Source organism: Penaeus japonicus, unplaced genomic scaffold (assembly GCF_977035675.1).
Source record: "Penaeus japonicus unplaced genomic scaffold, GWHDUDI00000001_assembly GWHDUDI00000038, whole genome shotgun sequence".
Classification (NCBI taxonomy): domain Eukaryota; kingdom Metazoa; phylum Arthropoda; class Malacostraca; order Decapoda; family Penaeidae; genus Penaeus; species Penaeus japonicus.
Window position 1 is genome coordinate 15,195,959 of NW_028234440.1, and position 15,000 is coordinate 15,210,958.

The 15,000-nt window shown below is 37.9% G+C and overlaps 2 protein-coding genes across 2 annotated transcripts in view; one reads left to right on the forward strand and one right to left on the reverse strand.

The window, feature by feature from the left end:
* LOC122242963 (oplophorus-luciferin 2-monooxygenase non-catalytic subunit-like) overlaps window positions 1-3,192 on the forward strand; it is a 7,615-nt gene extending 4,423 nt beyond the window's left edge. Inside the window, exons 2-4 of the mRNA XM_086532941.1 lie at window positions 657-818; window positions 1,810-1,947; window positions 2,920-3,192. Coding sequence (XP_086389067.1) covers window positions 657-818; window positions 1,810-1,947; window positions 2,920-3,062 — 443 coding nt within the window. The 3' untranslated portion in view covers window positions 3,063-3,192. The remainder of the gene's footprint in view (window positions 1-656; window positions 819-1,809; window positions 1,948-2,919) is intronic.
* Window positions 1-15,000, reverse strand: part of shtd (anaphase promoting complex subunit 1) — a 51,412-nt gene that overhangs the window by 34,551 nt on the left and 1,861 nt on the right. The window contains exons 4-17 of the mRNA XM_086532939.1: window positions 14,335-14,429; window positions 13,699-13,855; window positions 12,986-13,131; window positions 12,420-12,700; window positions 9,065-11,804; window positions 8,589-8,897; window positions 8,252-8,386; window positions 7,702-7,875; window positions 7,311-7,435; window positions 6,894-7,052; window positions 6,440-6,599; window positions 5,610-5,707; window positions 5,240-5,371; window positions 4,829-5,003 (exon numbers count right to left, since the gene is read on the reverse strand). Of these exons, the coding sequence (XP_086389065.1) occupies window positions 4,829-5,003; window positions 5,240-5,371; window positions 5,610-5,707; window positions 6,440-6,599; window positions 6,894-7,052; window positions 7,311-7,435; window positions 7,702-7,875; window positions 8,252-8,386; window positions 8,589-8,897; window positions 9,065-11,804; window positions 12,420-12,700; window positions 12,986-13,131; window positions 13,699-13,855; window positions 14,335-14,429 (4,886 nt within the window). The remainder of the gene's footprint in view (window positions 1-4,828; window positions 5,004-5,239; window positions 5,372-5,609; window positions 5,708-6,439; window positions 6,600-6,893; window positions 7,053-7,310; window positions 7,436-7,701; window positions 7,876-8,251; window positions 8,387-8,588; window positions 8,898-9,064; window positions 11,805-12,419; window positions 12,701-12,985; window positions 13,132-13,698; window positions 13,856-14,334; window positions 14,430-15,000) is intronic.

Genomic DNA, 15,000 nt, shown 5'->3' on the forward strand with positions numbered 1-15,000 from the left:
TCACATGCAGGAAAAATTCTTTGGGCCAATTCTTGTCGCAATTTGGTCAGGTGTTGTGCATTACCCTCAAGAAACTACTTGAAGTCTTTTTATTGGACACTACTTAGTTTATCATTATTTTCTTATTGATTTATTATTTTTTAAGGCGAAGATGGACCTCAGGAGGTTGGTAATGCATGTCCAGATAACATTGCCGTGTCTTTAAACTATCATCACTATCGTCAACCTATCAACTGTCTAGTAATAATCACCAACACCATGTCCATCATGAGGTAATCATCATTGTCAATCTGTCAGTCACAAAGCAAGCATCATCATCAACCTGTCTATCATAATTATCCTTACCAACATGTCAACCTTTCACCCATCAACAGCATGCAAAGTGCAACATCTACTCAATAAAGACATAAGCTTAATCTGTATTGTTCAAACCACTCTAACCATCTGCCATAAAAAGATGTTCTTTTTCATTCACTATCTTATCTAAAGACATATAACTATCTTATTTGATTTATATATTGTTCACTTTGGTTTCTTTGTTTTGACTAATCAATAATCATTTCCATTATGGAGCATGGCATGGCTGCTACCCATACACTAAAAACCCTCGTCCTAAATCACTCTTCATAAAGTGAAAGCAACTCTTTTTGCCGCAGGATTCCTCGGAGGACTCCACAACCTGGAGTTCCTTGATCTGAGCTACACAGGCATCAAGGAGATCCAGCCTACAGCGCTCGCCTCCCCAACCTCTGTCCCCTGGTTTATCAACCTCAAGCGGACGCCCATCACAGAACTTACGTCTTCGGCTTTCCTCAATGGTAAGACTTTTTTTCTTTTTTTTTGTGGGGGGGGGGGGGGGAGATTGGGGTTGTAAAGCTTTCTCTGTTTTTTGGGTGGTAGGCAAGAAATACAGGGATGATATGCTTTTCATATGCAAAATTAAAAAAAAAAGAAAAAGATTAAAAAAGTCAATAGAAAATTATTTTTAGAAAATAACGACACTAAAATAATACTGATAATTCCAAATGTTGAAACCATGCATAAAGAAAATATTATAAACTAATTATTCATTATGGTGGAAAATTTCTCTCTCTCTCTCTCTCTCTCTCTCTCTCTCTCTCTCTCTCTCTCTCTCTCTCTCTCTCTCTCTCTATATATATATATATATATATATATATATATATATATATATAAATATATATAAATATACAAATACATATAAATATATAAATATATATATAAATATATATATATATATAAATATATATAAATATACAAATACATATAAATATATAAATATATATATCTATAAATCTATATATATAAATATATCTATAAATATATATATATAAATATATATAAATATACAAATACATATAAATATATAAATATATATATATAAATATATATATATATATATAAATATATATAAATATATATATATATATATAAATACATATTTAAATATATATCTATATATCTATATATCTCTAAATATATATATATATATATATATATATATATATATATATATATATACATATATATATATATATATACATATATATACATATATATATATATATATATATATATATATATATATATATATATATATACATATACATATATATATATATATACACATACACACACACACACATATCTATATACATGTAAACTTATATATGAATGTTAAAAAAAAAAAAGTCAAGAAACAGCCTCCAACAGAATCTAAGTAAAATAACACATCAATTCATTTCTATACAAACAAAATCCTCTCTTGAACACCCTCCCCCACTCCGACAGGATCTCTACCCTACTGGATGGACCTGCGCGAGACCGGCCTCCGTAGCCTTGACCAGTCCTTCCAGGCCGTCCTGCAGCACATGGCCAGCAAGAACATTGTGCACATAGATTGGGGAAAACCTCAACTCTGGCTAGAAAGTTAGTTATTTTGTCTTTCTCCCTTATTGTTTTTACTTTTGATGTAAGATACTCAATACTTCCAAGTTTTCAGTGTGGATCTAGTTATATATTTGAAGGTTGATCTTCTGTCTTAACCTATGAACAACTGTGCACACTTAAGAAATTGTCAATCCTCGTGGTATGCAATATGAATAACAAAGAATGAATGGTTCTGAAAGTAATATATATACATATACATATATATATATAATATATATACATACATACATATATATATATAATATATATATATATATATATATATATATATATATATATAATATATATACATATATATATATATATATATATATATATATATATATATATATATATATATATTTATGTATATATCGTATCTAAAACACACTATATGCATGTGATAATTTTGATAATGGACTCTGAACTCCCAATAACAAATGCTGTATGACATAGTTGCTCCAAACTAAAGAATTGTTATATCTGTATTAGGTTACAAATGAAAAAAATTACAGTAAGTATGACATTCCAGAACAGAAATACTAAAAAAGCAAAATCTTACTTAATGTCACCAAAAAACATTGCAGTAAATATAAAGGTCCTCTTCACAAATTACATACTTTGTGATAATAATTTTAAAAAATCTTAGGGGTTTACAATCCATGTTTCACATACTGCATTTAATAATTGCTTGTATTTTGGTCACTTGTCTAAATATCACTTTTAAAAGAATAAGTAAAAAATCTTATATAAATCACATATCTTCCCCTTCAATGTCTCCTTAAATGAATTTTTTTCTTTTTATCCACACTGAAGGCCTTAAAGAACCAATATAACAAGAAGGACTTTTGCATCAATCATGTGTTTTCTGCCTCTTTCCTCCAATACTTTTGCTTACAACTTGTTCAGCACGAGTCCTCACAAAATCACTGATTAACATAATCTTTGCCTAATCTACCCCCTATTCCCTAGATGAGGATTTGGCATGTGACTGCAGCATCAAGTGGCTCGTCACCAATGCCACACTTCTGAAACATGTGTCTGGCCGATGCAACGACAAGAACATCAACCTACGCTTCCTTGATCCTGACTACTTCAATATTTTCTGTTTTTAAGAGGGCCATTCCTCAGCCTCATTGTAAGATCCTGGAAGCTTTGGCTAAAACCATCTTTGGAGTGATGTACTGTTGTTCAGAATCTTGGCAACATGTGGGATTTAAATTGATTACTTGAGACTGTCTGCTGTGTCACTATCTAGCAAGCTATACACAGGATACGGTAATGAAAATGCCAGTTTGAATCGATATGTTCCCTGGTCTTCTCCATTATGGGTATAATAAAGAAAACTCAGATACACAGATGTGCATTTGAAGTTTCTTCAAAAATAATACATCATCAGGCTTAGTATTAGCTTGCACGTGAGGACAGAAATTCTCAAGTTGAAAGAGAAAGAAAAATATCTTCATATCTAAACAAATAAACAAATAAAGAAACAGTATACATACGTATGTACCTATAGTTACAAATCTAAAAATAGGATACTCTTACTTTATAGCATCGAGTGTGATTCAGGCACATCATTTTCATTTTAGTTACATTAAAATTATACAGATTACACTTTGTAACTGGTGGGCATATTCACATTTCCCTTTTCTCAATGTGTATCACAATCATCAGGTCCTAAATGAATATTTCTTTAAATATTTGACAACTGCAATGATCTCAATAATCAAAGAATTTGCCTGTTTGACTGATGCTAATGCTTTTATCTCTAATATGGAAAAAGATAATTGCCATACTTTTAGAATAACTTCTCATACAAACAGAGGTGAAAAATAATGTAAAACTTCTAGGACACATACATTTTGGAACAATTAATCTTAACCCGATAATGCCAGGGTGGTTTTGGCTCCTGGAGCCTGGACGTAACACTGGGGTATTTTGAAATGTACAGGTCAAGCCTCTAGCTATTTACCTGCTGAGGCGGTGACCAGCCGCTACCTACATGACCATCCTGCGTGTTATCCATAGAAAAAGTTATGACGTGATATCACGTCCCTGGCGGGAAGACCTGCCGGGGTATGACATGACATCACGTCTTCTGTTGTCAACGGGTTAAATTGGCAAATTTCTAGGCCTGAATTGTCAAGATGCCAAATTTCTATGACTAGAATTTCAAGCTGGCCATTTCTCTTCTTAGATCTTCTAACTGACAAACTTAACAGGTCAATCTTTAACCCATTGGTTGCGGTATTAAAAAAATGTTTGTGCAGTAGGATGGCTGTTTTACATGTCTGGCACGATGCCATCCGCGTCTATGACCGACTCTGCCTTTGCAGCAAATCATGCCATCCACTGCTAATGGGTTAATAGGAACTTGTCCCATTTTTTTTCACCCATGTTGAATGTGATAACCCCAATGATCTCATCTATACTCAAGGTGCCTCATGTATTTAACTTAACGCTTTTGCTTTTGCTGTTGCTGTATGGCATTCTACATAGAGGTTAATGGAAATGGGGGAAATTAATCAATTATATGCTACCTGAATAAAGATTATGAAATGAGAGATGCCTCTTACTAGAAGAAGGAAGAAAGAATGAAAAGAAAATGATGAAAAAAAAGAATCATTTATCAAGTTCTTCCTTAATTTCCCTTCCCTCCAGCTAACTTTGTGGTATCATTCAATCAATACAAATGCACAAAATAAATAGTTAAATAAACAAATGAACAAGTAAAATAAGTTAAGTGACTAATAGACCAAATATTAATGACTCCATCACTAATAATTCAAGCTATGAGATAAAAAAAGAAAAGAAAAAAAGGGTAAAATGTCTTGCTGTTCACAAATAAGCCTAAACCTAAGGGAAAACTGCCACATACCTTCATAGTCCACCGAGCAGACTTGTCCTGCGTGAGGAGATGGGCCAGCTGGACCTGGAAGCCTGAAGGTGCATCACCATAGGGGTAGCGCCCGTCTTTCAGCTTGACTGCTAGTCCTTCTCCTGAGCGCAAGAGCGTCTCCAGAACAGACCACGTCTTATTGTGCGCCGAGAACCTATTTGGCAAAAGGAGAGGGGGTGGGGATTTGAACCATTGCTAATATTTATGAAAGATAAAAAGGCAGATCATAAAAAAGGAAAGCTTAGTAAGAGCTGGGGGAAGTATTTATGGCTAACGTGACATATTTTCACAAAGGATATTACAAAATATTTGAAGTAATCTGAATAACAACGACTTACAGTTTATATCACTGGCTTACTCTACACATAACCAAGAAAAGTAATAGCATACCACACGGGCCAGTATCGATGGTTGCCGCTGTCTTCCTCTATCACAACTTGTGAGAGTTTGGAGAGCTCGGGAAGCATAAGAGGAGCCATAGCCTCAAAGGACTGACTTCTATATTGATCTGTATCCTTGAACCTATATGAGGAGATCAAACACATGCAAATTTCACACCTTTTGTAATGAATACCTATGCTTTACATGGCAGACTTTAAATTTCTTCTATACATTCTGTAAACTGCATTCATAATGTGAATAGTTCAAACTCTTTTGTTCTTGTTTTTTACTAGAGGCAATGCATACAACATGAAAACCTTATTCCTTAACCAAACTTGACTGATAATGAGTGAGTAAGAAATCTCCAACAGAAACTCACCTAACTGACACATGGACTTGGCAGAGCCTTCCTGTGTCAACGTCAACAGGTATCAATAATCGAGGTTCTGCAGCCAGAACGTACAGGTGCCTGAGCGCCTGAAAAATTTGTGAGCAAAATAAAATCCAATGTATATATTTGGCATGATCAACAAACCCAATCATTTATAGGCCAATGAAGTGATATCGGACTTTGTTGACTGCACCCAACTAAATATTATGACAACTAATGCTAATGCCAAATTACATAATGAGATAATGAGCTATAGACGACAAAGAAAGGAAATTACCCTACTGATGCAATAATACCCTTATATAATACATATGTTTATATAAGAACAAACTCAAAACAACAAAAGTATCACTAACTCTCCAACTGTTTTGTCATTACAATATATAGTATGTGTGTATATATATGTATATATATATATATATATATATATATATATATATATATATATATATATATATATATATATATATATATATATATATATATATATATTTATATATATATATATATATATATATATATATATATATATATATATATATATATATATATATATATATATATATACATATACATATACATATACATATACATATACATGTACATGTACATGTACATGTACATATACATATACATATACATATACATATGCATATGCATATACATATGCATATACATATACATATGCATATACATATACATATACATATACATATACATATACATATACATATACATATACATATACATATACATATACATATACATATACATATATATGTACACACACACACACACACACACACACACACACAAACCTGAAGATGGTATCTGTTGTCGTTGGAGTGTGTGGGGAACTTTGGGAAACAGGCAATGAGGAGGGCTGCAATGGCCATGTTGGACGTGCCGAGGGAGAAACGGCCGCCCCCAAGGAACAGGAATCCCAGGGCCATGTGGATGGTCAGGTGGGAGCCATAGCTGGGGAGAGTGGGATAAATAAATAAAAAAAAATAAAGTAACGAATAACATAAAATCAATAATAGTGATGGTAATGATAGGTATCATTATAATACTGATAATTTCAATATGTAATAATAGGTGGAGAAATAGGAGGAGGAGAGAGTAAAGGGCAAAATTCCAAAAAAAGACAAAGGAGGAGAATAACAACAACAGCAACAACAAATACAAGAGGAAAAATAAAATTTAGAAAGCCCCCCCCCCCCTTAAAAAAGTAGAAATAAAACAACAACAAAACCAGAGCCCCATACTAACCCCACTGTTGAGTTGGATGGCCCAACACGTGAGCGCAAATAACGGATAATTCTCAAGACGTCCAGGTCACCCGTGCCTGCCATGACCATAGACAGGCTCACCAAGATCACGTTCAGACATGTTTCAATTGTTGACTTCCCGGCCAGCTCTGCTACGCTCCTGGATTTGAAGAAGCATGTGTGAGTGTGTAAATCAGAATGCAGTAAATAAATTGTGTATCTTACCTTGATTGATTGATTTTTTTTTACTAAATCTCATTCGTAAAGGCAGTATATATTAAAATCACAAAATGGTTATCATTTTCTATTCATATATACATCTATCATCTTCCTTACCTAGCCTTCAAACTTAAAAGAACCAACATGTTTAAAATAGTTTAAAGAATAAAACTACTAAACAGATAGAGATTCAACATACCTCTTTGTGAAACTTGTGAACATTCTTGTGTATTTCCACAGGATTTGGAATGCTTCACTATTAGCTGATCCAGCAAATTTCAGCCCAATAACCATGCAGGCACCAGCAAGTATATTGTAATATGCCTGTACAAATAGAAAGGAAACTTATTAGATAAATAAAAATAAAAGAGTTCCCAAGACTATATAATTTGAACAAATTCACCTTGCTATTCTTTAATCTATTTTCCCATTTGAGAATTCTTGTATTGACAAAAGCAAAAGATATAAATGGTAAAATAAAAATATATAAATAGATAAAAGAACATAGCTTTACAAAGAAGACAGAGAAAGAGAAATAGAAAGAAAGAAGAAAGTAAGAGGCCTTGCAACATTCCCTCTCCCTTCTATACCTGATGCATAGACTCGTAGTCGATGCCTGGCGTTGACTGACTTCCTCCTCGATGGACGTGGGTCAAGACAGTCGATGGAACGTGACTCTCAATCCACTTGGAGGTTGGCAACACATCGTCCCACATGATCAGGCCGAGGGCGATAGTACGCAGGAGCAAGAAATCTGGCCGTACCTAAGACACACACACACAAAAATGAACAAACTGAAAATTAATACAACTGATACAAAAAAAATAATGGGGGGAAAAAAAATTGAGGTCTACTGTGATTGGCTGTATGGCAGGTTATACAGTACTCTATGAAGTTCATGGCTTTAGAATGAATCAATAAACAGGATCATTGTAATTATCAATTCATGATAACTTGTCCTGTGTACATTCAATGTTTCCTTTCCCAAAGATTCCCTTATTAAATAAATGTTGATGACTATAAATACTCCCATCATTTCTGTAATTCATTAATGGGTATCTACCATCATGTTAATCTCCAAAGATTTTCCCTGGATAAAATGCTATACAAGCAGAGCTTTACCTGCAAAGCACAACAAACCTGGTCAAGCAAGTAAGGGGTGCTTGGTGCCACCATCCACTCAGCAATAGCCTTATTATTGCTTCTAAAGTATATCATCCCTAGGGCTAATGTTGCTCCGGGTGCAGTTACATCAATGTTTACACAATCTCCTTCCTGTTGATAAATAATGTTATCATGAAAGCTGTAAAAAAACAACAAAAACTGAAGGAGAAATAAAGCAATCATAAAAAAATAACAAATGTTTATCTCAAACACATATTGCAATATTACCTCAAATGCATCTACAACTATCACTTAATCATCAAATTTTAGATGCTTGATCACACTAGTGACATCACCATGAGAATTTCATTACCTTAATCTGGTAACTAGGAGACTTGTATTTGTCCTTGTGAACACCCAAGAGAGGCTTCTTATGACCACCTTCAATGTAGTGGTAGAGTTCTCCAGCGATGTTTAGGTCAGTGAAGCCAGCTGCCTCCCCGCCGCGCCCAAACAGCACCAGCCCCAGAGCTAGGCCAGCTGCCAGCGAGTAAGATTCTCGATCATTTGAGTTCTCCATCTCTGGTCCCGGAGGACGACCAATCTCCTGGAGGAGGACCTCGGCCATGTGACGGTGTGCGGTGTCCTGGTACACGAGGCCCACTCCTATGATTGCTGCAACCTGTTGAGTTTTAATCAGATTTAGAATTAGGAATTATTTGAGGGATTCTGGCAAAATTGATAAGATATTAAAATTGGTTCTAACACCTATTTTCAATGGAATTTTATCCAGATAAAATAACCACTTGGAATATCACTCAACAGAATGACAGCTCACATTCCACTGACCTGCACTGTATGCGGAACATCAAGCTCTGTTGACGTGGGAGGCAAGAGACACTCCAGGTGGACACTAAGCAGTTTTGTTGTCTGGATATCCATTGTACCTCTCTTGGCTACTGATATGCCCAGCAAAAGCCCTACACACGTCATCTCATGTCCTCTTGCCAAGTAATCGTGCATGTTGACAGTCGCTAGGTTGCGTAAGTGACCATTCAGGCCAAGGGCCATTAAAAAGCCTGCATGCTCAGTTGGACTGTCAAGAGATCCTTTGGGTTTGTTGTAGACAATCCAGGTCGAGTCAATTTCCCCGCAGTTTGGTGCTATTTTCAGCCCTGCTGCTACTCCATTGTGGAAGTGTGGCCACATATCCATATTTGGTGGGACTTCAATATTGGATAGATCGATTGTGGTTCCTCGAGGAGGTGCTTTCCCTGACAAATTCAGCTTAGGGATAGGAAGGGTCTCAGTTATCACAGGAGAGGAGGAATAGAGGGTAAACATGCCGCGGCCAACAGGTAATGACATGGTCCTAATGCAAAGGGCATATAAATGCCTCTCCTGCTCTTCCAAAAACTCATGATCTGACACCTCTGGCCTCTGGATGATGTTGATGGTGACAGCCCGTGACGAGCCCAGCATCCGCCGTACCTCAGATATGCGCTGATCTTCCCTCCACCTGAGAGCCAGCATATCCATGTCCAGTGTCTCCATACCATCTTCCTCGTCCTTGGAAGTTGGAGAGACCTTCTTGGCCTCTTGAGCTGAATCTGGGTCTCTGTGACACCTGACTTTTATATTAAACGGATCTTTTCCCCGACTTCCCGTTTCCTTTTCATTCTTGGCCGCTTCTTCCCTGTGAGCAACAAGGTCAGGTCTATGGATGAGGTGGTAGGCTGAAGCTGGCCAATCCTGTGGTGGGCATGTGCGGCACATGTGCTGGGCATTCATGAGCAGGAGAGATACACCCGGTGCAAGAAGCTGTATATCTCTGACAGTAAGCCCCAACTGGTTGGTCAACAGGACAATCTTCTCATGAATACTGGGATTCTTCTCTAAATGATATTGTGGACTCATCGAAATGTCTATCGAGACGAATGGCTTCTGGCCACTGGAACTGATACGGCGAAGAAAGCGCTCCATGGGGATGTCCTGGAGCGAGCAATCAGCTGCCGCCACCGAGTACAAGAGAATGATGTTCTTTGTGGTTGTGCAGACCTGGGGTATGTAGGGGAATGGCTCTGGTTCTATGCCTCCCATAATCATGTACAAATGTGCCAAGACATGTGGGGGATTCATTGTGAAATAAGCTGGGAATGTCAGCTTTTGTGCTTCTTCAACTGGGACTTGAGAAGGAGGACCATGGAGTGGACAAATAGTTGGGAAATCACGCCAGTAATGGTGGAGGTACTGGGTGGCTTGGAGATCAGAAGCAAGCTGATCTAGACATGTTACCAATAAACTGCAAAACTCCCAGTGCAAGATGTTTAGCTTGAAATCCTCATAGACTAAATGGAGCGCAAAGAGGATGGCTGGCAGGTGGGAGAACAAGGGAGCTTTGGTGTTCACTGAGCCACTGTTCACCTCCTGGGTCCTTTGCACGACCCCCACTCGCTGCAGACCCAGCATTTCACTCAAAGAGTTTCCTGCGGCCATGTGGAAAGGTGACGACAGCATGTACTCCCAGTCATTGTCCGAGCCACTTTCAGCAGCACGGAACTTCTTGGTTGCAACGAGAGGGCTACAGGATCCAGAGGTTTCAACAGGACACATGAGAGCTAGTTTGTCTGTATCATAACCAATCATGGAAAGGAGCATCATTGAAAACATCATCCATTCCCCTTGTGGAGAGAAATCACCTGATCCGGGAGCATTTCGTGTAGCATACCACTTGTTGACCAACTTGAGGGCAGCTTCCCGAGGCAGGATGTACTTCAGAGCAGTCAGGGAGTGTTTGACAAGGGGCGATGAGGTCATTTCTGGTAGTGTTATCCTATAGAAGTTCCCACTAGCATGCTCAAGTGTAACCCTGGTGTCCGTTGGATCTCGAAGTGCAACAATCGCCGAGGATAAAGGGAGTCCAGTGTCTTCGGAAAATGAACCCTCAAAATTAGACCTCTCCGAGATGACTGGCGAGAGACCCACCTCAAACTTTGCATCCAAAGCGGAAGCTGGCCGACTGGACGTGAGGAGGCTGGAGCGACGGAGGGGAGTCGTCGAAGGGCTTTGCAGCCGTGATGATATGTTCAGGGACGAGAAGTCCTTAAACAGGGATGAGTTGAAAGTAGGGAGCCCCAGCAAGTTGATGCGGCTTACGTGCACAACACCAGTATAGAGAGACAGGCTGCTGCTTCCATCAACCACGATCATCATCTTGAGGGCTTTGATGGGTAGAGCGTCCTTAGCTGGGATGGAGGAGATGGAGCCGAATATGAGACTCGAGCGATCATTTGTGTAATCGTACTTGATGCATCTCAGCATGCCAGCCTGGGATAGCATGAGGCACAGGTACCTCTGCCCCACGCTGTCCTCCGTGAGGAAAGCTTTTGTGGCACGACCGAGGGAGTTGTCAGTCCAGAGGTGGTCTAAACAAAGGTCGGGCACGAGAGGCTCAGACTCAGCCATGGTTTCATTCAGGGCCGAGTGGAGGGGTGTGCAAGGAGTACGAGGGCAGGGGGACCGTGAAGGGGAGGGGCTAATGGTAAGTCGCAAGTGCTGCCCGCTGAATATCGAAGGTGATTGGGTCCGGCTGGGTAGGAAGAAAAAATATGAATAATAAATAACCATTATACAAATAGAGAGATAGATAACAGTATAAAAGAATATCACACAGTCAAAAGACAGGACCAAACATAGGTAAAGAATGCAACATTGTGCTAGGTTCATTGCATTCCATAATAACATTTACATTTACAATTCAACTTAAAACACAATCAATAAAGACAAATTATAGCACTAAAGTCTCTATGGGAGATACAACATCAGACAGAAAATAACCCTAATGAAAGGTATAAAATACTACTCTTTTCAACAAAAAACTACACATTATACATCACTCAAACAAGTTAAAAACAATTCATAATAATACATATACAAGTGGACAAAAACTAAACAACTATAAGTTAGCACAAATACTTATCAGGAAGGATCATAATATAACAATACTTCCCCTATTACTAATACCATTATCAAAAGTATAACAACGACAACTTTTACAGCCATCAAAACTACTACTACTATCATCTCTACCATTGCTACTACTACTTTTAATACTACTACAACTACAACTACAATTGCAACTAAAACTACCACTAAAACTACCACTACTTCAACTACAACTTCTACTTCAACCTTGCTCTCATACCTTAGCGTTGCCATGGGATTTTTTGGCGTCTGGGCTTGAAGATGGTTCTTTGGGGTTGTCCACATATTGGAAAACATGCTTGGCCTCGTCCTGGAGCTGGTGGGGGTTGGGGAGTGCGAGTTGCACGGTGCGCCTGGTGAAGTTAGGTGGGAGTGGGAATGGGAGTGAGAATGAGAGTGGGAGTGGGAGTGGAGGTAGAGGCCAGGGTTTGAGAGCATTGCTGAGGCTGGGCTGTTGGTCAGGTTGGCCTGGACTGCAGATTGTAGCACCAGATTATTTTCCTGAAGCAATAAAATAATCATTTTATTTATAAAAAGAATTAAATATGATAAGTGATATGTAACAGAGAGAAAAGAAAAAATTATATATATATAAAGTATTTTAAAAAAGGTAGAAAAATAATCTTCTTACCTTTTATAATGATCTTACATATGGAAAAAAGAAAAAAAAAGAAATACAATATGTAATGATATGTAACACATGAACAGAGAGAAATCAGATGAAAAAAATAAAACAATATACAAACAGTATCTTTAAAAACAAACAACAAAAAATAAACCTATTACCTCTTGTTTGGCTCTTCTCACTTTCCATATTGTGTGGCTGTTATTACTGGAGTTGTAAAGAATGCATATGGAAGGGTCGTCAGACATGAACACTGCTTGCTGGTTAAGGTCGGTCATGTAGGCAGGACGAGCTGATCCACTGTAGCCTGTGGACGGATGGACTCTCGTTAAAAAAACAGAAGAAATTCAATATGCAATAATTCAGCATGCAGATTGGAGATCACTTCCCTGCTCACAGTCGGTGATACAACATGGACCAGCTGCTCAAAATACTCAGCCCAATGCTCTTGCACCCAACCAAAATATGAGATGATCTGGCCATCTAATCAGTCAATTGAAGTAGCTTTTAGGAGGGCTTTGAGTTCAGCCTTCACGGGACTTAGTAGGCAGGACAAAAGCATTTTACTGAGCGATGGCCTCCTTCCATTTCGCTCCCTGCCGGCGAGTCTCTCTGGGAGACAGATTGCCAAAGACTGCCAGTATGTGTGTGTGTGTGTGTGTGTGTGTGTGTGTGTGTGTGTGTGTGTGTGTGTGTGTGTGTGTGTGTGTGTGTGTGTGTGTGTGTGTGTGTGTGTGTGTGTGTGTGTGTGTGTGTGTGTGTGTGTGTGTGTGTGTGTGTGTGTGTGTGTGTGTGTGTGTGTGTGTGTGCGTGTGCACGTACATGTATAAATTCCTCCCAATATACATACATATATTATATAAAATCCTCTCACCTGACACGATGAGCAAAGGATTGATCTCGTCCAGAGGATGCATGAGGCTGTAGAAGGTGGGCAACCTCTCTCCTTCAGGCTTTGGGGACGCAACTTCAGCTCCTGGCACCTGCCGCTCAAGGAGGACACCATACTTGACAGGCCATACCTTGCGCACCTGGGAATTAGGACAATAGTGAGGGTATGTGTGGGTGTGAGAGAGATGCTTACATACATTTGTATATACATACATATCTAAACTATATATATAAACATATAGCACATACCATTCAGAAGACAAATAATCTTTTAAAATTTATAGGTTTCTTGCCTTAGTTGCATCTCACTTAGTCTAATGCTTCAAAAATATAAAGATATACTATAATATCACTTATCCTTGATCTATAACACTCAGTTATTATCATGGCTAATTCATTCTGTTTGCTAATGGGATACTAAGCTGCCATTCTGAAATTGTTCAAAATTCTGAAACCTGTCAGGTATCTGGTCCCAATGGCACTGGATAACAGACTGTGTGCCAAAATATCTTTCAAAGAATTATCCAGCACAGTTCCCCTATACAGGAGTGAATCTTCCTCCCATCTTTGCATTTTCCCTACAATGAATAAACAAGAGAGCTACAGAAACAAAACTTACAGGAAACGGAAGCGCCAAAGAGTAGTCTTCTCCGTCCACAGTGTAGATGCTCAGGCTATCACTCTCAACAATACAGATGCTGGGAATGGATTCACCTGAAAGCACAGGCAATTTCAAGATACATATTTCAAGTTACATTTGTACGGCATACCAGCCATACAAAAAAGAAATAACATGATATTATCCAGGCAGCCCATGGTTTGATATCATGTCATGGGCTGTTTAAGTTAAATGGAACACAGAATCAATAGAGCAATAAATAACACCATATTCTTATAGAATTTAGTAATTCCTACCTGAAAATAAAAAATATATATAAAATTGGGATCTCCCTTCCACCTCCACAATCATGACTATTTCAATTATGCTTTGTGGATCTCCCTGACAACATGATGTCAAATACTGATACACTTCAAGTGCTATCTTAACAGAACATATTAGATGATGATTTGATGGTCTTTGATGCAGTGCCAAAGGTATAACTGCATCTATCAGTAGGCTTTTTAGTTTCATAACATTTTGATTTCTGATTTGCAACAGCTATGTCACAGAAGAAAATTGTGTAAATGTTTATGAGAAATCCAGAGTGGCTTTCAAAATGGAACTTTTAATTGTGTTCTGTGCAAATTCACAATCTGAAGTTTAACCTAGCAATATCATGTGACT